Source organism: Trichosurus vulpecula, chromosome 3 (assembly GCF_011100635.1).
Source record: "Trichosurus vulpecula isolate mTriVul1 chromosome 3, mTriVul1.pri, whole genome shotgun sequence".
Lineage (NCBI taxonomy): Eukaryota > Metazoa > Chordata > Mammalia > Diprotodontia > Phalangeridae > Trichosurus > Trichosurus vulpecula.
Window position 1 is genome coordinate 101,001,939 of NC_050575.1, and position 23,495 is coordinate 101,025,433.

The 23,495-nt window shown below is 45.2% G+C and overlaps 1 protein-coding gene across 1 annotated transcript in view; it reads right to left on the reverse strand.

Moving 5' to 3' along the window:
* Positions 1 to 473: 473 nt before the first annotated feature.
* GGT7 (gamma-glutamyltransferase 7) overlaps positions 474 to 23,495 on the reverse strand; it is a 38,142-nt gene continuing 15,120 nt past the window's right edge. Inside the window, exons 2-15 of the mRNA XM_036751132.1 lie at positions 21,634 to 21,866; positions 20,963 to 21,114; positions 19,984 to 20,101; positions 16,474 to 16,541; positions 16,034 to 16,107; positions 15,670 to 15,866; positions 14,889 to 14,976; positions 11,282 to 11,409; positions 10,860 to 10,948; positions 6,050 to 6,199; positions 5,711 to 5,828; positions 4,808 to 4,945; positions 3,093 to 3,192; positions 474 to 637 (exon numbers count right to left, since the gene is read on the reverse strand). Of these exons, the coding sequence (XP_036607027.1) occupies positions 474 to 637; positions 3,093 to 3,192; positions 4,808 to 4,945; positions 5,711 to 5,828; positions 6,050 to 6,199; positions 10,860 to 10,948; positions 11,282 to 11,409; positions 14,889 to 14,976; positions 15,670 to 15,866; positions 16,034 to 16,107; positions 16,474 to 16,541; positions 19,984 to 20,101; positions 20,963 to 21,114; positions 21,634 to 21,866 (1,817 nt within the window). The remainder of the gene's footprint in view (positions 638 to 3,092; positions 3,193 to 4,807; positions 4,946 to 5,710; positions 5,829 to 6,049; positions 6,200 to 10,859; positions 10,949 to 11,281; positions 11,410 to 14,888; positions 14,977 to 15,669; positions 15,867 to 16,033; positions 16,108 to 16,473; positions 16,542 to 19,983; positions 20,102 to 20,962; positions 21,115 to 21,633; positions 21,867 to 23,495) is intronic.

Genomic DNA, 23,495 nt, shown 5'->3' on the forward strand with positions numbered 1-23,495 from the left:
CCTTGCTTCTGGATGGTGAGTTAAAAAAAAATCATTTAAGAAATGAGACTGGGGAGAGGGAAGGGGAAAGATGCCGAGGATTAGTTGGAAGGAAGGACGGTTAGGGCCACCTGGGTGGGTTTTTTGTTTTTTTTGTTTTTAAGCAAGCATTTCCCTAAGCCTCTCTGGAGTGGGAAGTATTGGAAGGAGGCAGAACCATTCTTCTGGTCTTCTTGCTTGAAAGTCTGTCAGGCCACACCCATCAGCTGTGGAATTTGTCAATTATTCTGGAACTGGGTTTGATATAAATCTCCTCTGGTCCCCACGCCCTGGAGCTCGAAGGCACCTACTGGGAACCTCTGGTCTTCAGACCCACTCTGTGCCTGTCCCCCCTCCCTCCCTTGCCCAGGGGGAGGCAGGGCTCCAAGGGGCTCTTGGAACATGCAAAGGGGTATTTGTGCTGCAGCGCCTGCCCCTGCCCCACCCACCCAGCCCTACAAGATAGTGGCACCCGCTCCATCAGGGCTTCGAGGGTCCTTCACCCCAATGATGAAATTGTTGGTTCTCCGACCTCCATGGACCCAGGACAGAACGTCTACCTTCTCAACCCGATGGCCCCTAGCCTCCAGGAACTCAACCTCTTCCTCTGTGAATTCACCTGAAAGAAATCACATGCAACAAAATCAGTTCAAACATTTATCAAGTATCTCCTCCATACAGAACTCTCTTCTGGGTGTTTAGTAAAGTCAAACAATAAACCCACAAGCACTGGCCAAGAGGATTTATTTTTGAGGACCAGATGGGCTTGTCTGTCTAGGGCAAGTTGTAGACAATTTCAGCACCCCCAGAAAACCCCCATTACTTCCCAAATTTCTCTCCAGTCCCCCAAATCCCTTTAATAGAGACAAACCCCAACATTCTACAGAGATCAGATCGGTAGAGTAAATTCCCTTGGGAGAATTATAAACTGTTAGAGTAGGAAGGGATTGTAGAGCTTATCTACTCTAATCCTCCCATTTTACCCATGAAACAATCCCAGACTGCTTAACTGTGGGACTTGCCCAAGGCCACACAACTAGTTTGTTATAGAGTTATCGGCCCCTAGCACTAGTCCAACTTCCCCATTTTCCAGATCAATCAACAAGCACTTATTGAGGGCTTCTGGAAATATTTCTTTGGCAGCTATATGAAGGACAGACCAGAAAAGAGATGGGCTGGAGGCTGAGAGACCAACTGGAATGCTATAGAATTAGTCCAGGCCCAGGGGAAAATAAGGTTGAAGGGAAAGAGGCCTTGAGAGGTGAAGGGAATTGGCCTAAAGTCACATGACTACTGTTATAGATAAATCGGTATTAGAAGGGGAGCCTAGTCCAACCTTCCTCATTTTAAAGGTGGAGAACCTAAGGCCCAGAAAGGAGGAAGTGGCTGAAAGCCACTCTGACAGCTTAGTGATTATTTATTATTATCCTAGATCTTAAAGCACTTTCCAAGAGCAGTCTTTGGGTAGGTGGGAGACTAGGGCACTGAGGATCAGAAGGGAGGTTGAGAGAGGAGGGGGCCACCACTGAGGTGGGAAAAGGGCAGAGAAAGGGGCAGTTGGTGTCTGGGACAAACTTTACTAACAGCAATTTTGCCATCAACTGGCTGCCTTCATCTGTCCAGCCATGGCTTAAAGCTCTTTAGAGAACATGCCCAGGAGGGCCTCTCAACCTAAACCAGTTATGGGGTGAGTTTCCCCTCCCCACCTTCCCAGCCCTTGAGGGCTCTAAACCCTGAGGAGAGGGAGGAAATACCTATCTCAGTAAAGAAAGACTACCCACAGAGAACAGGGTGGGGAAGACTCAAGGCTTCTGATATGTAGATGAACTTGACCTTTAATCTTTTATGTCCTCAAATAACAGCAATTTAAAGGACAGTACCTTCTTCTTAGCATTTTCAAGTTTACAAAGCCCTTTCCTCCAAATAACAACCTGGAGGAAAGTAGAGCAAGTTGTTCAGTCATTTTCAGTCTTGTCCAATTCTTTGTTGACTCCATTTAGGGTTCTCTTGGCCAAGATACTGGAATGCTTTGCCATTTCCTTGTCCAGCTCATTTTGCAGATGAGGAAATTGAGTCAAATAGGGTTAAAGTGACTTGCCCAGGGTCACACAGCTAGTAAGTGTCTGAGGCCGGGTTTGAATTCAGGAAGATGAGTCTTAGAGAGTCCAGGCCTAGCACTCTATCAACAGGGCCACCTAATTGCCTTCATATTGACTTTGAAAGCCACATGTTAACATTATCTATGCTCCATTGCATTTTTATTTATTTTGTCAAACATTTTCCAATGACATTGTGATCTGATTTTGGAGCACTTGGAAGTATTGAGTGGCCCACTCACTGGTCCTGAGTTTGATACCTCCAAGACAAAAAGTAGCAGAGAAGGAAATTTTCTCACCCAGGAATTTCCTGTCGCAAAGAAATCACAGGTTCAGTCCCTACCTGTACCCACACTCTTGGCTACAAGCTCTCTGGGGAGGGAAGAAGGATATAATGGGAAATGAACACAAAATAAAAGTAAAATATGTCAATTCAAAAATTTTAAAGAGTGTTCAGAGAACTCATGCCCCTAAATAATAATGATGAGGATAGCAACTCCTCTCTATAGCTTTCTTCCTCATAAAGACCCTGAGTACATAAAGGATTATTATCTCAGCAAAGCTGACTAAGCATCCAGGACAGGGGGAGAATGACTAATGAGTCGAGTAACAAGCATTTATTAAGCACTTAAGATGTGCCAGGCACAGTGTTAATGAGTAGGGATACAAACACAAGAGTCACGTAATCTGTCCAATGTTCCCATAAATTCCCAGGAGGTATTCCTTCGGGTAGGGGGGTAGGGGTGTGGTATAAGAGAGTAGGGGTGCGTGTATGTGTGTCTGTCTGTCTGTCTGTGTCATAAGAGTGTCTGTGTGTGTGTGTGTGTCTGTCTGTGTGTGGCCTGAGACATCAGAAAGAAAGAGAAGCCTAAAAGTCCTCTTCTCAGGAGGCACCTAGGGATTGTACCTGCTGTTGGTGTGGTCCACCTAGGTTCCAGAATCAGGACCCCACCAGCCTGCCCTTCTCCCTGTACTCACTGTCCACCTGAAGGATGTTGGATTGGAGCTCAGGGTGGAGGCGCCCTAGGGATAGGCTGTCACTCAGATTTCTGTTCATAGTCAGCACGTTCACCAGGACCTGCAGGATGCCACGGAGGTGAGAGGTGCATACAGCGAGGAAGTATCCCCAAGGAGCCCAGGCAAATCATCCCTTATAGCTGCAAAGCATTATGTACTTTTAGGCACGAGGTGGTACAGTAACAGGGGTGTGCTGGGACCAGCCTGAACTCGCTCACAAGCACCAATGGTTAAATTTTCTTTTTTTTTTTCCCCGGTCACACAGCTAGTGTGTCAAGTGTCTGAGGCCGCATTTGAACTCAGGTCCTCCTGACTCCAGGGCCGGTGCTCTACTCACTGCGCCACCTAGCTGCCCCACATGGTTAGATTTTCAATGTGAGCATTGAAATTGGCAAATGCTAGAAATCAGAGCTTGATTTATTGTTCTGTTGATTGTTTAGACTTAAGAAAATAATGGAAAAACTGCAGATTAAATTTAAAAGTGTGATAGGTACAATTTTTTCTTCTCAGGGAGCTTGTTGTTAAACATTTGCCATCACACTCCTGTGGATAAATTAAAATCTTGCCTCAGACATTTACTACCTGTCTGACCCTGGGCAAAATGCTTAACTTCTGTTTGCCTTAGTTTCTCCATCTGTAATATGTGGATAATAATATCACCTGCCTTCCAGGGTGGTTGTGACTTTAAAATGAAATATCTGTAAAGCACTTTTCAAACCTTAGAGCACTTGTCAAAGCACTTCCTTACCCACTACCTCAGACACTAACAACAGGCCCTTGGGGTTAGGAAAGTCAGAGCTTATTGCTCTGATTTGACAGAAGGGGAAACTGAAACCCAAAGAAGGAAAGTGACTTGTCCACCAGCCACAGAAAGAGCCAGCGGCAGATCTGAACTAGAACCCTGGTCTGACTCCCCGTCCGATGTTCATTTCATTACACCATGCTGTCTAGTGATAACGGCTCACCTTCCCATCACATTTTAAGGTATACAAGACACTTTACACAAAACAGCTGTACAAGGCAAACCGGGCGAGGCTTACTCTGCCTGCTTCACAGATGAGAGGTTAATGATCTGTACTTACACAGCTAGTGTCAGAACTAGAATTGGATTCTAGGTCTCCCGACTACCTCTTCTTTGCCCTGTACTGTTTATTTTTTGTACTATACTATTAATAATAGTAGTAGTAGTAATACATTTATGTAGCATTTATTATGTGCCAGGCACTGTGCTAAGCACTCTACAAATATTGCTTCACTTGGTCCTCACAGTTACCCCAGGAGGAAGTGCTATTATTATCATCCCCATTTTGTAGATGGGAAAACAAAGGCAAACAGAGGTGAAGCGACTTGTCCATGGTCACATAGCTAGTAAATGTCGGAGGCTGGATTTGAACGCAGGTATTTCTGCCTCTAGGCCTGGTACTCTATCCACTATACCACCTAGCTGCCCTGCTACATTGCCTCTCATGCTTTCTGAGGAAAGAGGAAAACAGCCTTAAAGTTCTTTAAAAAAAAAAAAAAACCAAACTTTGAATGGGGAAGTAGACCTGAGAAGCTGTAAGGAGGGGAACCGTAGCCCCCCGCCCCTCTACCATTTCCCACGAACAACGAGGTCCCTGGGCCAAGGACTCTAAGGGCTCAGCTTAGAATCAGCTCAGACAAAGGGAAGGGCTCACCTGGGTGAGGCTGCTAAGTCCTCGGGCAGCACCATTGGCCCCCAGTGCCAGGTAAGTCCCGCAAAGTCCTTCAGCTGGCCTCACCACGGTGGGCAGCAGGAAGGACAGTGGCCTCTTCCCAGGATGAATGGCATTCTCCTGTCATAGTAACATAGATCTCATGGGTGATGGGAGGGGAACCTGAACTGACTCCCTTTGTCCCCAGCTTCTTCCAGGCTCAAAGAAAGCTAGAGCAGGGAGCTTCAAGTCCAGCTCTGCCAGTACCCTTATGTCCCTGGACCCCAGTCTAGCATCTTTGAAATGGACAGAGTGTCCCCTCCCCAGGGCCACCTGGGAGGTGATCAATAATAAGCTGGGGATAGAAGGATGAGAAAAGAAACTGGGGTGGGGGGCGGGGAGAGAACATAAGAGACAAGGGAACAGAAGGAGGCAGCTCAAGGAATAGGGCCCTCCCATCAGGAAGCCCTTCTTGACTATCCAACCCCTAGTGAGATCTCTCCTTCCCCCAATTTAATTCTTGCCTGGGATAAGTCATGTTAGTTATGTTTACACGTATGTGAAGTGCTATATCTGCCCAGCTAGTGTGATTTCCTTGATGAGCCCATAGCACCCAACACAGGACTGGACATACAGTTGGCTCTTTCATTCAACAAACATTTCCTGAGTACCTGCTGTGTACGTGGACCAGAGCAACATACTTCGGGATATGGTTTGAGAAGGGAGGAGATGGCAAGGAAGAAGGAAATGAATAGGTGGGGAAAGAGTCAGGACTTAGGAACAAAGTGTTTGATATAGGGAGGTTGGGGAGGGGAGAGGGTTGTGGTGGTTTAGAGATTATCCCAAAGTGCAAGGGAAAAAGAAGGGAGGAGGCGCAGAGGAGGGCTAGACCAGCCTAGGAAGTACCAGGCTGGGTGCTGAGTGGTTTGCCGTTTTATTGGGCCAGGAGAAGTCCAGCATCTGGCTGTTCAGCAGGATCCCAGAGGGTGTGATGAGGCCACTGCCAAAAGGGCGGTTCAGTGAGCTGCAGAGTGACAGGAGACATAGATGAGACCCCATCTCTGTCCTGGCTCTTCTTCATGGGGTATGCCCACAGAATCAGCATTGCCCTTCTCACACCCAAACCCAGTTCCCTGTTCCAACAATGGAAGGAGAATTTGCTTGCCATGGGCAATCCCTGCTCCGCCTCCCCAGCCTGGTTGGTCTCTGAACTCTGGGTTCCAAACTCTGGACACTGGACTGTACCTGACCACAGCTACAATGAAGTCATCAGGCCCCATCACCAGCACCTGTGCAGCTGTGGCACCACCATCCAGCTCATAGGCAGGCAGCAGTGAGCCAGGGTCTGCCTGTGAATCGTTGATATGGCCCCGAAGGTACCCAGCCTCCAGCTTGCTGTGGGAACACAATAGGTAGGGCTGAGAGGGGAGTGTCAAGGAGAAGTCTTCTAGGGGCCAGGCAGGACTTAGATTGTGACCACTTTAATCACAGTTTCCATACTCCCGGGAGAGGCAAGCTAAGGCTAAAAGAGAAAGAAGCAAGAAGTGAAAAGTGTGTGTGTGGTGGGGGGGCGGGAGGGGGGGTGTTGTAGGGGGTTATGAGGCAGAGAGATAACCTTGTAGTATCTCTTACATTGGGCAGCTGGATGATGCAGTGGATAGGAGCACCAGGCCTGGAGTCATAAAGACCTGAGTTCAATCTGGCCTCAGATACTTACTAGCTGTGTGACCCTGGGCAAGTCACTTAACCCTGTCTGCCTCAGTTTCCACATCTGTAAAATGAGCTGCAGAAGGACATGGCAAACTGCTCCAGCATCTTTGCCAAGAAAACCCCAAATGGGGTCATAAAGAATCAGGCACAACTGAAAAATGACTGAACCACATTTCTTACACACATATATACCCATGCTCACAATACACTGTGTGTATTCAGTATATGTACACTGATACACATGTATCAAAGTGTACACACACACACACTTGAATATACACATGTATCTCTTTACATTCATGCATGTATATTCATATGTTCACACATATAGATAAATACACGCCTATGTGACTGATCTGCCCCTCCTCAGTGTCCTTTGATGGCTCCTCACCCCTATCATGCCCTTCAACTGTAGATAGTCCCCAAAGCTGTTCTGGAACTTATTTTCTTCTTTCTTTGTTTTCTTCTCTCTGCTTTGATGACCTCATCAGCTCCCATGGGTTTAATTATCATTTCTGTTAATTATCATCTCTATGCAAATGACTCACAAATGCATATATTCAGCCTCAGTCTCTCCTGAGCTCCATTTCTGCTACACCAACTGCCTGTTGGACACATAAAGCTAGTTGTCGCAAGACATCTCAACTTCAACACATCCAAAACAGAACTCGTGATCTTTTCCCTAAAACCTACCCCTCTTCCAATCTCCCAGGTTGGTTATCCTCAACTCTTCACTTTCCTTTACCCTAGATATCCGACTAGTTGCCAAATCTTTCTATTTCTATGACTACAACATTTCTCATATCTGGCCTCTTCTCTATTCATGTAGCTACGATCTTAGATCAGCCTTTATCACCTCTTGCCTGCACTGTTACAATGGCTTCTCAATTGGTCCCCCTCGCTCAAGTCTTTCCCCACTCCACTGTATCCTCCACACAGCAGCCAAAGTGATCTTTCCTTGAGTGTAACTCTGAGTATGTCATCCCCCTATTCAAAAAACTCCAGTGGTTTCCTATTGCCTCTAAGGCAAAATTATAGACTCCTCTAGTTGGCTGTTTAAAGCCTTTCATAACCTGGCTCCAATCTATCTTTTAAGTCTCCTTATCCATTACTTCCTTTCCTTTACTGTATGGTCTAGACTTGTCTTTTCTCTGTTTCCCCGTGCAAAGCTTCCATTTCCCATCTCCAAGCCTTTTCACTAGCCATAGATTCTCTGGCTCATAAATTTTCTCACTTCAAGCCAAATCAGGTCAAGTCAATAAGCATTTATTAAGCACTTATTGTGTGCCAGGGACTATGCTAAGTGCTAGGGATACAAAGAAAGGCAAAAACAGTCCCTGCCTTCAAGAAGCTCATAATCTAGCGAGGGAGTCAACATGCAAACAATTAGGTACGCATAAGACATATACAGATAAATTGGAGGTAATCTCAGAAGAAAGGCAAAAGAAAGAGCTTCTTGTAGAAGGTAGGGTTTTAGATGAGATTTGAAGACAGCCAGGGAAGTCAGGAGGCAGAGTCAATAAGGGAGAACATTACAAGTATGGGAGACAGTCAATGAAAATGCTGAGTTGAGAGATGGTATGGAGAACCACAAGGGAGCCAGTGACACTGGATTGTACGGTACATGGGGGCGGGGGTGTACGGTATAAAAAGATTGGAAATCTATGGTTAGGAAAAGCTTTAAAAGCCAGAGGATTTTGGATTCAATTCTGGAGGTAATAAGGAGCCACTGGAGTTTACTGAATGGGGGAAAGGGTGACATAGTCAGAGCTGCACTTTGAGAAGATCATTTTTGTTAGCTGAGTAGAGGATGGACAGGGATTGGGAGAGATCTGAGGTAGGGAGAATAACCGGAGGGCTACTGCAACAGTCTGTACCTGAGGTAGTAAGAGTCTATACTAGAGAAGTAGCAGTAACAGAGGAGAGAAGGGACTATGTGTGAGAGATTTTAGAAAGGAGAAATGACAGGACTTGGCAACAGATTGGATATGGGGGATAAGAGAGAGTGAGGAATCAACATCTAGGTTGTGAGCCTAGGCAATTGTGAGGATGGTGGTACCTTGACAGTAAAAAGACAAATCTGAGTCACATGCCAACAAGATGGAGGACCACTAGGAAGTATGTACAAAAGACCAAGCAATTTCAGCTTTCTCCACTGTCTAGGACACCAAGAATCCTAATAAGATAACAATTCAATGAACTAACAGAAGAGAGGGCTAATCCCCTAATATGCTTGCTCAGCACCCCAACCCTCACTGCTCAACATGATCTAACAGCAGGGCTTCAAGAGCTAGCACATGGGCTTGTAAGAGAACTAAAGCCTACCCTCACAGTACCATGGAAAACTGAAAGTCAAAAGCTTGCTTAGGCTGGGACAACAGCTCAGCAGCACTCTGTGCTGCTACAGAGCTCAACCAGACAACTAAGGAACAAAGGAAACTAGGGCAGGACACATGTACGTGTCTATGGACCCCCAAGGACTTCACCCTGTTGGCTTTGTTGCCCAGCTACCCCTCAGGACTTGGAAACAGGATGCTGGAGCAGTGTGGGGAGAAGGACACACCCCCAAGAAAGGCTTTACTTGGACACTCAGTATTTACTAAAGAAGATTGTAACTTGCTGTGTGACCTAGGGGGTAGATGGTGTTTGTTTTGTCAACAAGTATTTTGGGAATGACACTGAATGATATGTTTTGTTATGTTATGAATGTTATGCTTTAGTTCCCTGATTGGATCATGATATATAATGCCTCTATTTGTTCCAGGATCCATGGCTATTCAGATTGGCTCCAGCAGTTACCCAAAATTCCAGATCACTCTTCCAGTGAGTGAGAGCCCCAAACAAAATGCTAATCTTTGAGTTTATATACCCTTCTTAAGGCCTCAGACCTAATCAGCAAAAGGGTGTGGGCCTGGGGCTTAGCACCTAGCAAGACTTAATCAAAGGCACTTGATTACTTTAGCATTCTAAAAGAAAAAAAATCAGTTAAAAAAAAAAAAGCAAGTCTCACCTTAATTACCAGTACAGTGTGCCACTCCACTAAGCCTGAGGGAAAGAGCCCAGCTTTGAGTTTGGGCCAGTTCTATACCCCCAGAAGCCACTTGAGGCAGAGACGGATTGGTGAAACTTGAATTTTCCCGCATGCAAAGAAGCTAAAACAGCTTTAAGGTACAACTCCTAAGAAAGTTGCAGTCAAAGAGGAAGGAGTCAGAAAATGAACAATAGAGGAAAAAAAAAGACTGAAAATTCAAAGATCTCAGGAGGAAGAAAACTCAATTAAAGACCTTCAACATAAGCAGATAAACAAACAAGGAAGATATTAACAGCAAAGAAGAATATGATCTCCAAATGAGCTAAACCACCAGACATGTATGCATAAGTATTGTAAGACAGAGGAAAATCAACACCAATTAGGCTGAGGACCCTTTGGATTTTCAAGAGAGAATGGAACCACAATAGTATGTTCCTCAATGGTTTAAAAGAAAAATAAGAATTGAGAAATAGAATATATGGCCTGTATAGCAAAAATAGTTGGCAGAATGGAAAAAACTTGAACCCAAATTGGCAAGTCTCCCCAAAGAAACAAAAGAGAGTATAACCCATTAGGAATGCAAATACACAGAAGTGAAGAACAATCTAGAAAAAGAGAAACAAAATGCAATCGTGTTAAAAGAAAACATGATATTTGTACAAGCAAAACATATTGATCTCCCAGAAGAACATGACAAGTCAAAAAACCTGAACACCATAATGCAAGAAATAAAGACAATAATAAGACATAAATTCAATATAACTCAAACACCACATCCTACAGGAAAGCCTTCTTTATCCCCCATCTGATAATGTCCTCCCTCCCTCTCTTGTATTTGTTTTGCTTTTATTTTCTATATACTTACATAGGTACACAATATCTCCATTAGTAGAACGTAAATTCTTTGAGAGTGGGGATTGTTTCATATTTTGACTTTGTATCCCTAGGACCTAGCACAATTCCTAGTGATTAATTATGTATACATGTGTACATATATACAGAGTGACCCAAAGCTTTAAAGTTTAAGCTTTAATAGAGTTTAATAAAGTTTATTTTAATAGCTTAAAGCTGAACTAAAACTTTTGGGCCTCCCTGTGTCCACACAAATAGTATTATAAGATTTAGAGATAGAATGAACCCTACAGATCAATACACACATATACATAAATACACATATACAAATATGGAGAGTGTGTGTGTGTGCACGCATTTCTGGGAAATCAAAAGGAAGCAAAAAGCCTCAGATAAATGCCTTTCTCAGGTCTCTCCATACTACCCTTCCACCCCCAATCCCTTCCTATCTCCTGGCCCTACCTGAGCATGTCTTCTGTGCTCTCAGAGATGGTTGAATCATAGAAGGGATCTCCCAGTCTGCTAGCCAAGGCCAGAGCAATCTTCAGGGTCTGTATTTACAAAGGCATACAGGAGACACCAGGCATGTCAGGACCTCTTCCCTGCCTATGACCCCCAAGCTCCAAAGGATATATGCCTCACCCCTCAGAATTCCAAAGACCTTCCCCAAAATACCTTTATTGATCCCATGCCCAAAGGCTTCCCTAAACCCAACCCTCTTCCCAAGGAACTGTTTGGAATTCCCAATACCCAGACAGAGTAGGACAGGGGAGAGGGGAGGTTGGCACTGAACCCTGGTCCCCTAGAAAGCAAGAACACAAAATAGGATGAGGAAGCTGAGAAGTTGACAGGGAGAATGGTGGGGAAGTGAAAGGGAGCCATACCTCAGCTACCCAGTGCAGAGCCTGCTCCCTGGACACCAGGCTGGTAAGGTTGAAGCCCTCTAGAATGTTCAGGGCAGCAATGAGGGCAGGTCCTGTGTGAGGGGGTGGGGGGCTGAGCACCAAGTGGCCTTTGAGAAGAGGAGAGGCCAAGTTAAGGAGGGGAGGGGAAACAGATCTAGGCATAAGGACAAAGGGGCAAAGAACTTTTACTGAGGTAAAGAAATAAAAACCAAACTCTTTGAAACTGAAGTTCTCACTTTATAGATGCGGAAATTGAGGCCCAGAGTGAAAAAGGGACTTGCTGAGGATCACAGTTAGTCAGTGGCAAAGCGGGGACTACAGCTCAGGAGGCCTCCTGAGTTCCAGGCCTGGGCTTTGAGACCTTCAGAAATAGGGATCCAAGATATTTATTCATTCAGGGCTGGCCTCAAGCTTGTATAATGACCCATCCCAATCCCCAACCTGCCTCACTCCTAACCTTCCCCACCACTCTGTTTGCCAAAGCCAAAAATGTCTCTAATAAAGACAGAGCATTTCATGCCCAGTGAGATAAGGCTGACCCTGCTGACCCCATACTAACTGGGTCCACTAGACCTTTATGTTGTCTAACTTCCACTATAGAACTTATCCATCAGTCTACATATCTAGGACAGACAATGGACAATGGGATGGTTTCAGGATTAAATGGGAAAAGGAGAGGGAGCACAGCTACTTTTGGGAAACTGCAAGGTTCTTTTAAGGAACCCAAGCTTTTCCCAGAGACAAAGGCCCATCTTTTCTAAACCATCTTTCTGGGGACATTGTATAGCTGTGAGACATGGACCACAATGGTCTCTGAGGAACTGACCATGAACCTATGGAGAGGTACATGCAACATGTAACCAATGAAGAATTTCAAAAAAGAGATGGAATTTAAGATGTAATCAATGAAACGTGATAGGAAAAGATGGGCCGGTCATGTGTCATGGGATTATATGTGGGCAGTCATGTGCTCTACTGCTTTCCTTGAAATATCAGAAGAAACTTAGGAAAGCCATTGGCTATTTGGTGAGAAGGACTAGCAGACTCATGGGAAGAGATGGCCAAGAGTTGCCCAAGATGGCAGGTATAGAGAAGATCCAAACCTATATGACTGATATGAGTAATCCCATCAGGGCCTCACTACAGCAAGGCAATCCTTTTCCTACTCTGTAACTGACTTTCTATCAGACACCCCACAAGCATTATTTCAAACTTTCACTTCTCTCCTCCTTCTATCTAACCCTCTTCCCCTCACTCTCAGCAGAGGACCTCATTTCATACGTTACTAAGAAAACAGAAGTCATTCACCATAAGCTCCTTCTTCTCCCTTACTCTATATTTCAAAACTCCTTGTCATCAGCCCTCTGTTTTCTCCCCCAGTCTCCTTACCAAGGCCAACACTTCTACTTGTACCCTCGTTCCCATCATTCTTTTCTGGCTCCTTCAGCAAATTATCCCCACGATTATTCAACTTCTCTGTCTCTAATCTTTTACCCTTCCTTCTGTTACTGCTTACCACCCTGCTACCTAAAAACATTCCTAGGTTTTTGACATCTTAAAAAAAAAACTCTCATTTGACCCTATGATCCCCTCAAGCTATGATCTAATGTCTTTCCTCCTTTTTATGGCCAGAATACTAGAAAAAGCAAAGTTATCTACAATCAATGCCTCTATTCTTTTTCCTCTCACTTCTCAATCTTTGCAGCTGCGTTTTCCACTCTGATCATGAAGTTCTGCTTCTGATCATGCAATTGTATTCGCCAACATTATTAATGATGTTAATTATTAATGACATTAAAAATTAATACCAATCAACACTAACTGATATGAATAATTAATATTACTTAATAATATTAATAATAATGTTTTGCTCGTCAGAACCGACGGCCTTTTTTCAGTGTCAAGCCTCATCTTTCTTGATGCCTCTGAAATGCATCTCTGAAGCATTGGAAACTTTTTACCACCCTTTCCCAGAGTCTTTCCTCTCTGGATTTTCATGACATTGCTCTTGGTTGTCCTCCTTGATGCATGACCAGTCCTTCTCAGTTTTCTTATCACAGACCATGGATTATTATCCTTATCCTCTCACCCAACTGTGGCTATATTCCAAACCTCTTAATTGGTCTCTCTGTCTCAAGTCACTCTCCCTTCCAATACATCCTCCACATAGCTGCCAAAATTATATTCTTGCTAGGGCATAGCTCTGACTACATCATTCACATCTCTATTTAATAAACTCTAAAGCCCTTTACAAGCTGGCTCCAACCTACTTTTCCTGCCTTATTATAAACTATGCCCTTTTGTCACTCTTCCATTCTTCAGGCCAGCCAAACTGGCCATCTTCCTGCTCTTCATACATTCTACTTCCTCTCTACTTCTTATAATTCCTGATTTTCTTCAAAACTCAGATGAATGCTAAGAAATGTGGGCAAAGATAACATGGACAATTCATTTTTACGCAAATCCACTGTTCTTTAAGATCTGAATTTAAATAGTTTCATCTGAGATCCACACTGATGGCATAAATGAATAAATAATAGCTTTAAAATGGTTTTTTTGGGGGGGAAAAAAGAACTCAGCTCAAGTCCTGCCTCCTACAACAAGGCCTTTCCTAATTCCCCAGATGTTAGTGTCTCCTCCCAAAAAACTATCTTGAATCTATTTTGCATATGCATGTATATTTGTATATCCCACAATAGAAAATATGCTCTGTGAAAGCAGACTGTCAAATTTTTGTCTTTTTATCCCCTAACAAACATAGTAGGTGCTTAATAAAGATTGTTCAGTGATTGATTCCCCAGGAAATTACATGGCCAAGAATATCATGAAACCAGGTTTTTATAAGCACTTGAAGAAGAGGGCAGGGGTGGGGCGGGAAGAGAAATAAGAGGCTCACACAAAGAGGTCAGGTTGAGAATGACAGAGACAAACTTTCCAATCTTGCCAAAGTCTTACCCCAAGTCCTGAGAGGCCAAAGCCCTGGCAGAGGCATCAGGATACTAGCTGTGTAACCTTAGGCAAATCTCTTCCACTCCCTGTTTTTTAGTTTTCTCCTCTATAAAATTAATAAGGGGCAGCTAGGTGGCACAGTGGATAGAGGACTAAGTTTAGAATTAGGAAGACTGAGTTCAAAACCTGCCTCAGACACTTATTTAGCTGTGTGACCCTGAGCAAGTCATTTAACCCTATTTGCCTCAGTTTCCTCATCTGTAAAATGAGCTGGACAAGGAGATGGCAAACTATTTCAGTATCTCTGTAACAAATGGGGTCACAGAGTTGGACGTGACTGAAACAACTGAACTACAAGTGGTATTGGGAAGATAGGAGAGAAAAAAGGCACAAATAGGGAAACCAGCCTTCTTGGCAAGATTAGACTTCCCACCTGCCCCTCAAATCCTGACATTCTGGGCACTTGGGAAACTGGCTGAACTCTAGTCTCTGCTTCAGACCCTGGCTCCTCAGGAAGCTACTGGCTCACTCAAGGTTTCAGGGTTTGGGGTTTTTTTTTTCCTTCTATAGTGGGCAGGAGCCTCCAGACAGCACAGAGGGAGGCTGAGAGAGGCTGTTGAATGGGAAGCAGGGTCACCTCGGTATACGCCACGCACAGGCTTCTCCACTAACACACTGTAGTTACTGAAATCCTCCTCCGTCAAGACTCCACCATGGTGCTGCACCTAGAGGCAAGGAGGAAGAGAGGGAGAAAGGAAGATGGCCTCAGCTAACACTTCTCCCAGCCCCAATTCTGCCCACCTCTGGGGCACCACAAGGAAGGGGTTGGTAGCTGCAATCTCTCCCCACCCCCCTCCAAGCCCTAGAAACTGGGACATAGCAGAAAAAGCACTGACTCTGAGTCAGAGGACCCAAGTTCAAATCTTGCCTTGGAGATGTACTATCCGTGTGACTGTAGGCAAGTGCCTTAGTTTCATTATTTATAAAATGTAGGGGTTGAACTAGATGGCCTCTGAGGTTCCTTTCAGCCCCAGATTTATAATTCCTAGGAGATGATTTCCTTTCCCCTCATTCCCCACCTTGGTGAGGACCACATCTCTCTCCCCAAGAGCTCCCTGATCTTTTTCCCTAGGACTTTTAAAGCCTTTAAAAATGTCCAGGATATTTTAAAAAAATGTCTGGGATATTTGATGATCCTGAGAATGCAGAAGTGGAAAAATCCTTGGAATAGGTGTTAGGTACACTGGGTTCTAGTCTTGATTCAGCCACTAACTTCCTCCAAACTAGGAGAAGTCCCCTTCTTTCTCTGAGCTTCAATTTAGCCATTAGTAAAATGGCTGGACCGATTAAGTTCCTCACAGCTTTGTTAGTCTATGCTTCTATTACCTCAGCCCACCCTGGCTTAGTCCCATGCTCACCTCTGACACCATCTCCTGGGTGAGGTTGCCACCCCCATAGAAAGCTATGGCCCCTGCAGAGCCCAAAGAAGACAGAACAGCTGCCAGGTCTGGCCTCCGCACAAATGTGCCAGGTACCAGAGGCCGGCCTTCAGGAAAGAAGATCTCCCGGAAACGCTCTGAAGCATTGGGCACAGGTTGTGCTAGGATGGCCTGGGCTGGAAGGACAGGAGGAGGGTACCTCAGGCTTGAGCCTCTCCAACTTGACCATCCCCTTTACCACCCTTGCCGACACGGTGAAGGGACTTCCAGCCCTCGAGGCTCTTGCCGTTTCTTCCTAACCCCTTTGCAGCCTCACCACCCACCTCTAGGGCCCCTAACTGACCAAGATCATGGGTCACATTGAAGCCATCCTGGGCTACAGCTGAGGCGAATGCCAGAACCTTGGACCAGGGCAGCCTGAGGGAGAGAAGATGGAGAATGTGGTGAGGGAGCTAGAGGGAGGAGAGAACCCCAGGGCAGGGGAGGAGAAGGAAAAGGGAGTTATACCTAAAGCAATAAGAACTGAAAGGAGGAAAAGGAGAGAAGACTCCAAGGATGGTGGAGCCCAAGCTGAAGGAGGAGGAATTTGGGGAGATGTGACATGTGAGTGGGCAAAGAGAAAGTAGCAACAAAACTTCTAGGAAGTGGGAACCTGAGGAGAGGGAGGAATATGGGAAGAGGAAACCCAAGGCAGGAGAATGCCTGGGAAGGAGAATGAAAAATTTGGTGGGGGGCTGAAGGGGTAGAGGTGGGGGAAGTTCCTGGTGTCACCCTCCCCCTTACCTTCCATAGAGTTGATGAGCTTCATACAGCCCCTTGGCCATTCCTGGGATCCCCACAAGGAGACCCGGCTGGGTCAGGTGAAGCAGTTAAGGGAAAGAGGAGACCAAGTCACTAGAAGGGGAGGGGCTAGGCTGAGCTCTAAAGGGCCCACAGCCCCAGGTTAGAGGGAATGCCCATGGTTCATGGTACATCATAGTTCTACAGTAGCCTTGCCTATACCAAGTACAGAGCAGACAGACGTACCCGGCCAATGCTTACCCTATACAGTCACTAGCCACATAGCAAACATACATACAAAAGGTGCACTGCAGCCAGACATACAGTATGCTTAGGCAATCAACAAGCATTTGTTAAGCCCCTCCTATGTGCCAGGTACTTTGCTAAGCACTAGAAAGGCAAAAAACAGTGCTTGTCCTCAAGGAGCTCACGCTCTAATGGAGAGACAGGATGTAAATTACTAAGTATATAAAAACTACACAGTGGTTTTGGAGCTCAAAAGAGTAGATGGAAGGTAGAGCGCAGTTAAGTAGTGAAGGACACAGAGCCCTGGAACTGGAGTCAGGAAGACTCATCTTCTTGAGTTCAAATCTGGCCTCAGACACTTACTAGCTGTGTGACCCTGGGAAAATCACTTAACTCTGTTTGCCTCAGTTTCTTCATCTGTAAAATGAGCTGGAGAAGGAAATGGCAAACCGCTCCAGTATCTTTGCCAAGGAAAATCCCAAGTGGTGTCACAAAGAGTCAGACACAACTGAAATGACTGAGCAACAACAAAGATGGAAGCTAATCTGAGAGTGGAGACATAAGCAGCTGAAGGGACTTCCAGCAAAAGGTGGGATTTGAGCTGAGTCAAGAAAGAAGCTGGGGCAACTAAGGCAGAGGTGAGAGGCTGAGACCACCAGGAATGGAGTCAGTCAGTGCAAAAATATAGCAGTAAGAGGTATGTCATTTTTGAGGAATTGCAAGGAGGCCAGTGTTGCTGGATCATAGAATGATGGTAGAATCTAAGAAGACTGGAAAGGAGCCAGGTTATGGGGAGCTTTAAATGTCTAACAGAGCTTATATTTGATTCTGAATGTAACAGGGAACCACTGGAGGTTATTGAGCAGAGGGTAACATGATCAGATCTGTGCTGGACAAAGAATCACTTAAAAGATATGAATAGGCAGTTTTCAGAAGGAGAAACCAAAGCTATCTATAGTCATATGAAAAAATGCTCTAAAGCACTATTGATTAGAGAAATGCAAATTAAAACCATTCTGAAGTACCACTTCACACCCATCAGATGGGCTAATATGACAGAAATGGAAAAGGACAAATGTTGGAGGAGATGTGAAAAAGTAGGGACGCTAATGCACTGTTGTGAAGTTGGGAACTAGTCCAACCTTTCTGGAGAAAAATTTGGAACTATGCCCAAAGGGTTAGGAAACTGTATTTCCCCTTTGACCTAGCAATACCACTCTTAGATCTGTATCCCAAAGAGATTTAAAAAAAAAAAAAGGAAAAGGACCTCTGTGTACAAAAATATTTATAGCAGCTCTTTTTGTGGAGACAAAGTATTGGAAATTGAGGGGATATCCATTGATTGGGAACTGGCTGGACAAGTGGTGGTATACACTTGTGATGGAATACTATTGTGCTCTAAGAAACAAAAGCAGGAACATTTCAGAAAAATCTGGGAAGACTTACATGAACTAATGCAAAGCGAAGTGAGCAGAACTAGAACATTGTACACAATAACAGCAATATTGTAGCGATGATCAACTGTGAATGACTTAGCTAATCTCAACAACACGGTTCTGAAGGACTTATGATTAAAAATGCTATCTACCTCCAGAGAAACAAACGATGTAATTTACAAGCAGATTGATGCAAACTTTTTTTAACTTTCTTAATTATTCCTGATTTTTGTTTTTTGTTTCTTTTTAGTTTGCGTTTTCTTTTGCAATATGGCTATTATGTAAATATTTTGCATGACTGCATATGTAGAATCCATATCAAATGACTTGCCTTCTCAAGGAGGGGGGAGGGAGAGAATTTGGAGCTCAAAAAATGTTTTAAATGTTAAAAAATTGTTGTTTACATATAATTGAGAAAAAAATAAAAACAATAATTTTAAGAGAGTAGACTGAGAAAGGAAAATCTAGCAGAAGGCTAGAGATCCAAGAGATGAGGGCCTGAACTAGTGTTATGGCTATATGAGCTGAGAGAAGGAGACACAGATGAGAAATGGGTAGAAATGACAAGATTTGACATTGGATTGGATATGGAGGTGATTGTGAATGAAGAGATGAGGGTGACACCAAGTTTGTGGGCCTGGGAACATGGTAGTGCCCTCAACAATAAGAGGAAAATTCAGAAGAAGGGAAGATCTGGGGGAATGATAGAGTTCCATTTTGGACATGTTGAGTTTGAGATGTCTCTAGGACGTCCAATTCATGTGTGACTGTAGTTCAGGAAAGAGATGAGGGCTGGGTATGTAGATCTGAGAATCATCTGCGCAGAGAAGCTAACTGAACTAAGTGAGATAGTATAAATGGAAAAGAAAAGATGACCCAGGACACCAGCAAAGGAGAATGAGGAAGAGCGGTTCGACAGATAGGAGACCCAGAAGGGAGCAATTTCACAAAAACTTAGAAAGAGAGAGCACTCAGGAGGAGAAGGTAATCAACAGTGTCAAAATGCTGCTGAGAGGTCAAAAAAATAAGGGTAGGGGGCAGTTAGGTGGCACAGTGAATAGAGTACCAGCCCTGGAGTCAGGAGGACCTGAGTTCAAATTCAGCCTCAGACACTTGACACTCACTAGCTGTGCGACCTTGGGTAAGGGTCACTTAACCCCAACTGCCTTGCCTTTCCCCTCCAAAAAAAACAAAAACAAAACCAAAATCAGGATAGAGAAAAGGCCATCAGATTTGGCAATCAAGAGATTATTGGTAGCTTTGAAAGGGAGCAAGTTCAGGTAAACCATGAAGTCAGAAGCCAGATTGCCCAGTGTTTAGAAGAAAGGAAGATGAAAGGAAGTGGCGGTGGCAAATGTAGATAACTTCCTCAAGTTTAGTCATGAGGAGAGGACAGATATGGGACAGGGACTGGTGGGGGTGATAGGATCAAGTGAGGGCCTTTTTAGGGATGGGGGAGACATGGGCGTGTTAGTAGGCAGAAGGAAAGGTGCCAGTACATAGCCTGAATATGAGAGAAAATGGGAACAATTTTAGAGAAGGCAGGGAAAGGAGGGGACGAAGGACACATGTAAAGAAACTGACTTGCATGGAGAAGGGCCACTTCATCTGAGACTGGAGCAAAGGAGTATATAATGGGGGAAAGTGTCTGAATGATGTGAATTGAAAATGAGGAGGGTTGGGGTCAGCTCACATGAGCCTTGTGTACTGTAAGTGGACAGTAGCATGGCACATAGTAGATGCAGAGCAGCCTGACACATAAAGCGTGCTCAGAAACGGATTTCAGTGACAGAAGGGAAGGGGAGAGGAGCCCCTCCCCTGCGGCCCCCACCTTGGTCTCCCAGGATCTTTGCAGGGCTTCCTCCCGAAGGGCGCCAGGAGCAGTCTCCCGAAAGTCAATCAGGCGGCTCTCATTCCTCCGGATGTCATGGACAAGCATCACTCCTCCCCTGGGTAGGAAGAGAGAGGAGCATGGGGAGGGGATCATGTAGAAACAGGGAGGGACAAAGGGATGTAGTGTTGGAGAACAAGGGCAAAGCATAGGATACCCCGAAATGCAGTATACTTCCTCCTCCCAGCCCCCCTGTTGAGATAAACCTCTTCTAGGGGTTGGGGGGAGGTGGAAGGTGGCTAGACTGATAAGGGAGGTGGGGGAGAAGGGTTGTTGGCTCTCTCCAAAGCAGGCCTGAAGAGGTTCTCCCCACCAAGTCACCCAATATTTTAATCCCAGATTAGCAGGAACCGGCCAGAGGAGGGCAGCGGGCCAATCCTAGGGGGCCATATAGGCTGGGTGCCTGCCAGTTTCCTGCACCTGTCTTAAAGAAGTGGCAGCTAGCTCCCGCCCCCTGGGGCTAGCTTATGTAAGGGAGAAGACTTTAGGCCCTGGACATCAGCTCCCAACTGACCTGGCCTTCACACCAAGTTCAAATTCTGAAGGGCTGAGGAGTAGCTAAAGCCTACCTGCCCACCCTCCTTCCTGGGAACCTAAACAGAGCTTGTGTAGAGGCAAGGGAATGCCCTAGTCTTGGTCAACTGAAAGAGTCTCAGGGATGCAACTGCAGGACTGTGGGGGTGCTGATTAGGGAAATGGAGGCTGCTGACAGGAATCTGGGGCAGAAAATTGGGAGAGCCCAGAGGGGCTTATTTGGAGAACCTAATGAGGGATGATTGGAGAGACCTGAGGGACTGATTAAGAAACTCTTGGGAGATCAATCGGATCCCTGTTGAGCACTGACTGGAAGAACTGGGAAGGAAAAATTGGGGAAATCTGAGGCATAGATTTAGAGAGCTCCAGATAGAAGGTCACTTACCCACCAAGGCCAGAACTGTGAGGAGCCACAATGCCAGCACACAGGGCAGCAGCCACAGCAGCATCCACAGAAGAGCCACCTTTACTCAGCACCTCAATGCCCAGGGCTGTGCAATGGGCAGCATCTGTGACAACTGCACCCTGGTGGAAGATCTGGGGGAGAGAATAGGGAAGGGGAGATTCAGGAGGGGAGGGCAGCAGCAAAGGCTTGCTATCTGCTCTCATGAAACATCTCTCCCTCACATTAACCCTCTATTCTAGGTGGCAAAACTCTGAAGCAAGGGGCAGAGGAAACAAAACTACCTACCCACTGGGGTTCAAGGATGATCACAACCCCCTACCCAGCAAGGTAAGTCTCTGTTACCCTAAAATCGTTCTATTCCTGAGCATATAGCTGGGCTGGACACAAAATAGGTGATTAATAATTGTCTATTGAACTGAGGCTATTCTGCCAGTTCCGGCCCCCCCCAACCCCCATCTCCTAACCATGGCTTCTCTTCTAACTTACTTCCTTCTTTCCTTCTAATCTCCTAGTCAACTCCCTACCTCTTTAGATCCCTAGGCACCACCCCACACAAGCCCCAGTACCTTCCCTTTTACTCCCACATTTTTCTTTCTTTCTCCTTCAGGCCTCCCTAGATTTTCTCCCAATCTGCCCCTTCCCAGTCTCACCTGGGGATCCCCAAAGTAGATCTGCATGACAAGGGCCACCGTGACCCCAGTTGCAAAAGTGAGGCAGGCTGTGACGATGACTGTGAGTCCATCTTGGCGGCAGGAACACTCTGCTGCAGCTGCAAAGGGGTCCTTGCTGGTCTCCCTTAGAGGGGACCCATCCTGGCTGCCCATCTCTGAGGAAGATGAGGGTAGCTGCTGTAGCCGGGCAGACTTCAGAAAAGAGTCAGGATCTGGGGGACAGACAATTGGAGGAGGGAAAGGAGGAAATATTAGAATTCCTCACACCTGTTGTTGAACCTTTCCCCCCAAATCCCCTCTAGCCCCTGGGCTGTTCTCCCAAAAGACTTGTTTACATCAAACAAGTGGCTTTGGGGTGATGCTTTCACCTACCTCCCGGCAACTGCCTTTCCTGCTTCCTCCAGACTCTGTCTTTCCCTCCTCCAGCCCCTGTTCCCCCAGTTCCTTAATCCCTAACCTATATCATTTTTCAGTCTCGTTCTGACGTACTCTGTTCTAAGATGGGTGGGGACCAGGGTTGGCCCCTGGGCAAAGAAGTTCTTCAGACTATAAGAAATGAGGAGCAGATGAACTTCATGAGAACCTGGAGTCTCATATGATCTGATGATGAGTGAAGGGAGCTGAACCAAGAGAACATTGTCCACAACCACAGACATATTGCTTCTGTGATGACTAACTTTGATGGACTTGGCTCCTCTCAACAATACAAGGCTCAAAGACAGCTCCAAAAGACTCATGATGGAAAAGGCTATCCACATCCAGAGAAAGAATTACGAAGTCTGAATGCAGATTGGGGCAAACTATTTGCTCTCTCTTTTTTAAAATTTAATTTAATTTTATTTTATTTTTGGCTTTGTTACATCTTTCTCATGGTTCATTTCATTGGTTATAATTCTTTACAATTTGATTATTGGCAAATTACGTTTAATGTGAAGGTATATATAGAACCTATATCAGGTCACATGCTGTCTTGGGGGGAGAGGGGGAAAGTTTAGAACTCAAAAACTTGTGGAACTGAGTGTTGTAAACTAAAAAAAATTAATAAAAAAAGAATAAAAAATTTAAAAAAGAAGTTCTGCAGACCACCACCTCCTTCCCCACTCTGGGAAAGAGAGGTCCTGGGTTCTCCTCCCTTCCCCAACTCCAATCATCAACTCATAGACAATTTTTGAGCCTAAAGGGAACAAGCATTTATTTAGTACCTATGGTGTGCCAGGCACTGTGTTAAGCACTTTACAAACATTATCTCATTTGATCTTTAGGACAACCTGGAGAGGTGGTACTATTATGACCCCCATTTTACAGTTAAAGAAACTGAGGCAGAGACAAAGGGACTTTGCCCAGGGTCACACAACTAGTAAATGTCTGTCTGAGACTAGAATCCAGGTCTGACTCCACGCCCGTTGTTGTATCTACTGTGGCAACTAGCTGCCTCATTTTACAAGTGAAGAAACTAAGGCACAAAGAGAAATGATCAGCCCAAGGTTCCACAAGTCTTTCTCCTCAGTCCTCAGACTCCCCTGGTCTCTGCCTGTCTAAACCCAACACAGGGAAAACTCCAACTTCCTGGAAGTATCAGAAAAGGTGAGGGAAGGGGGAAGGCTGATGGGCCAGATCCTCTTCTCCTCCTCTACAACCACAGCTGATCCGTAGGAGGCAATGGTCATAGCCCTCTGATTCTAAAATCAGACTTGGATAATCTAAGAGTTAGAAAGGATCTGAGAGATTGTTCACAAATGATCGATATGCAAAGTGGTTAAGGGCAGCTAGGTGGTAAAGTGCATAGAGCACTGGCCCTAGAGTCCAGAGGACCTGAGTTCAAATGTGGCCTCAGACATTTA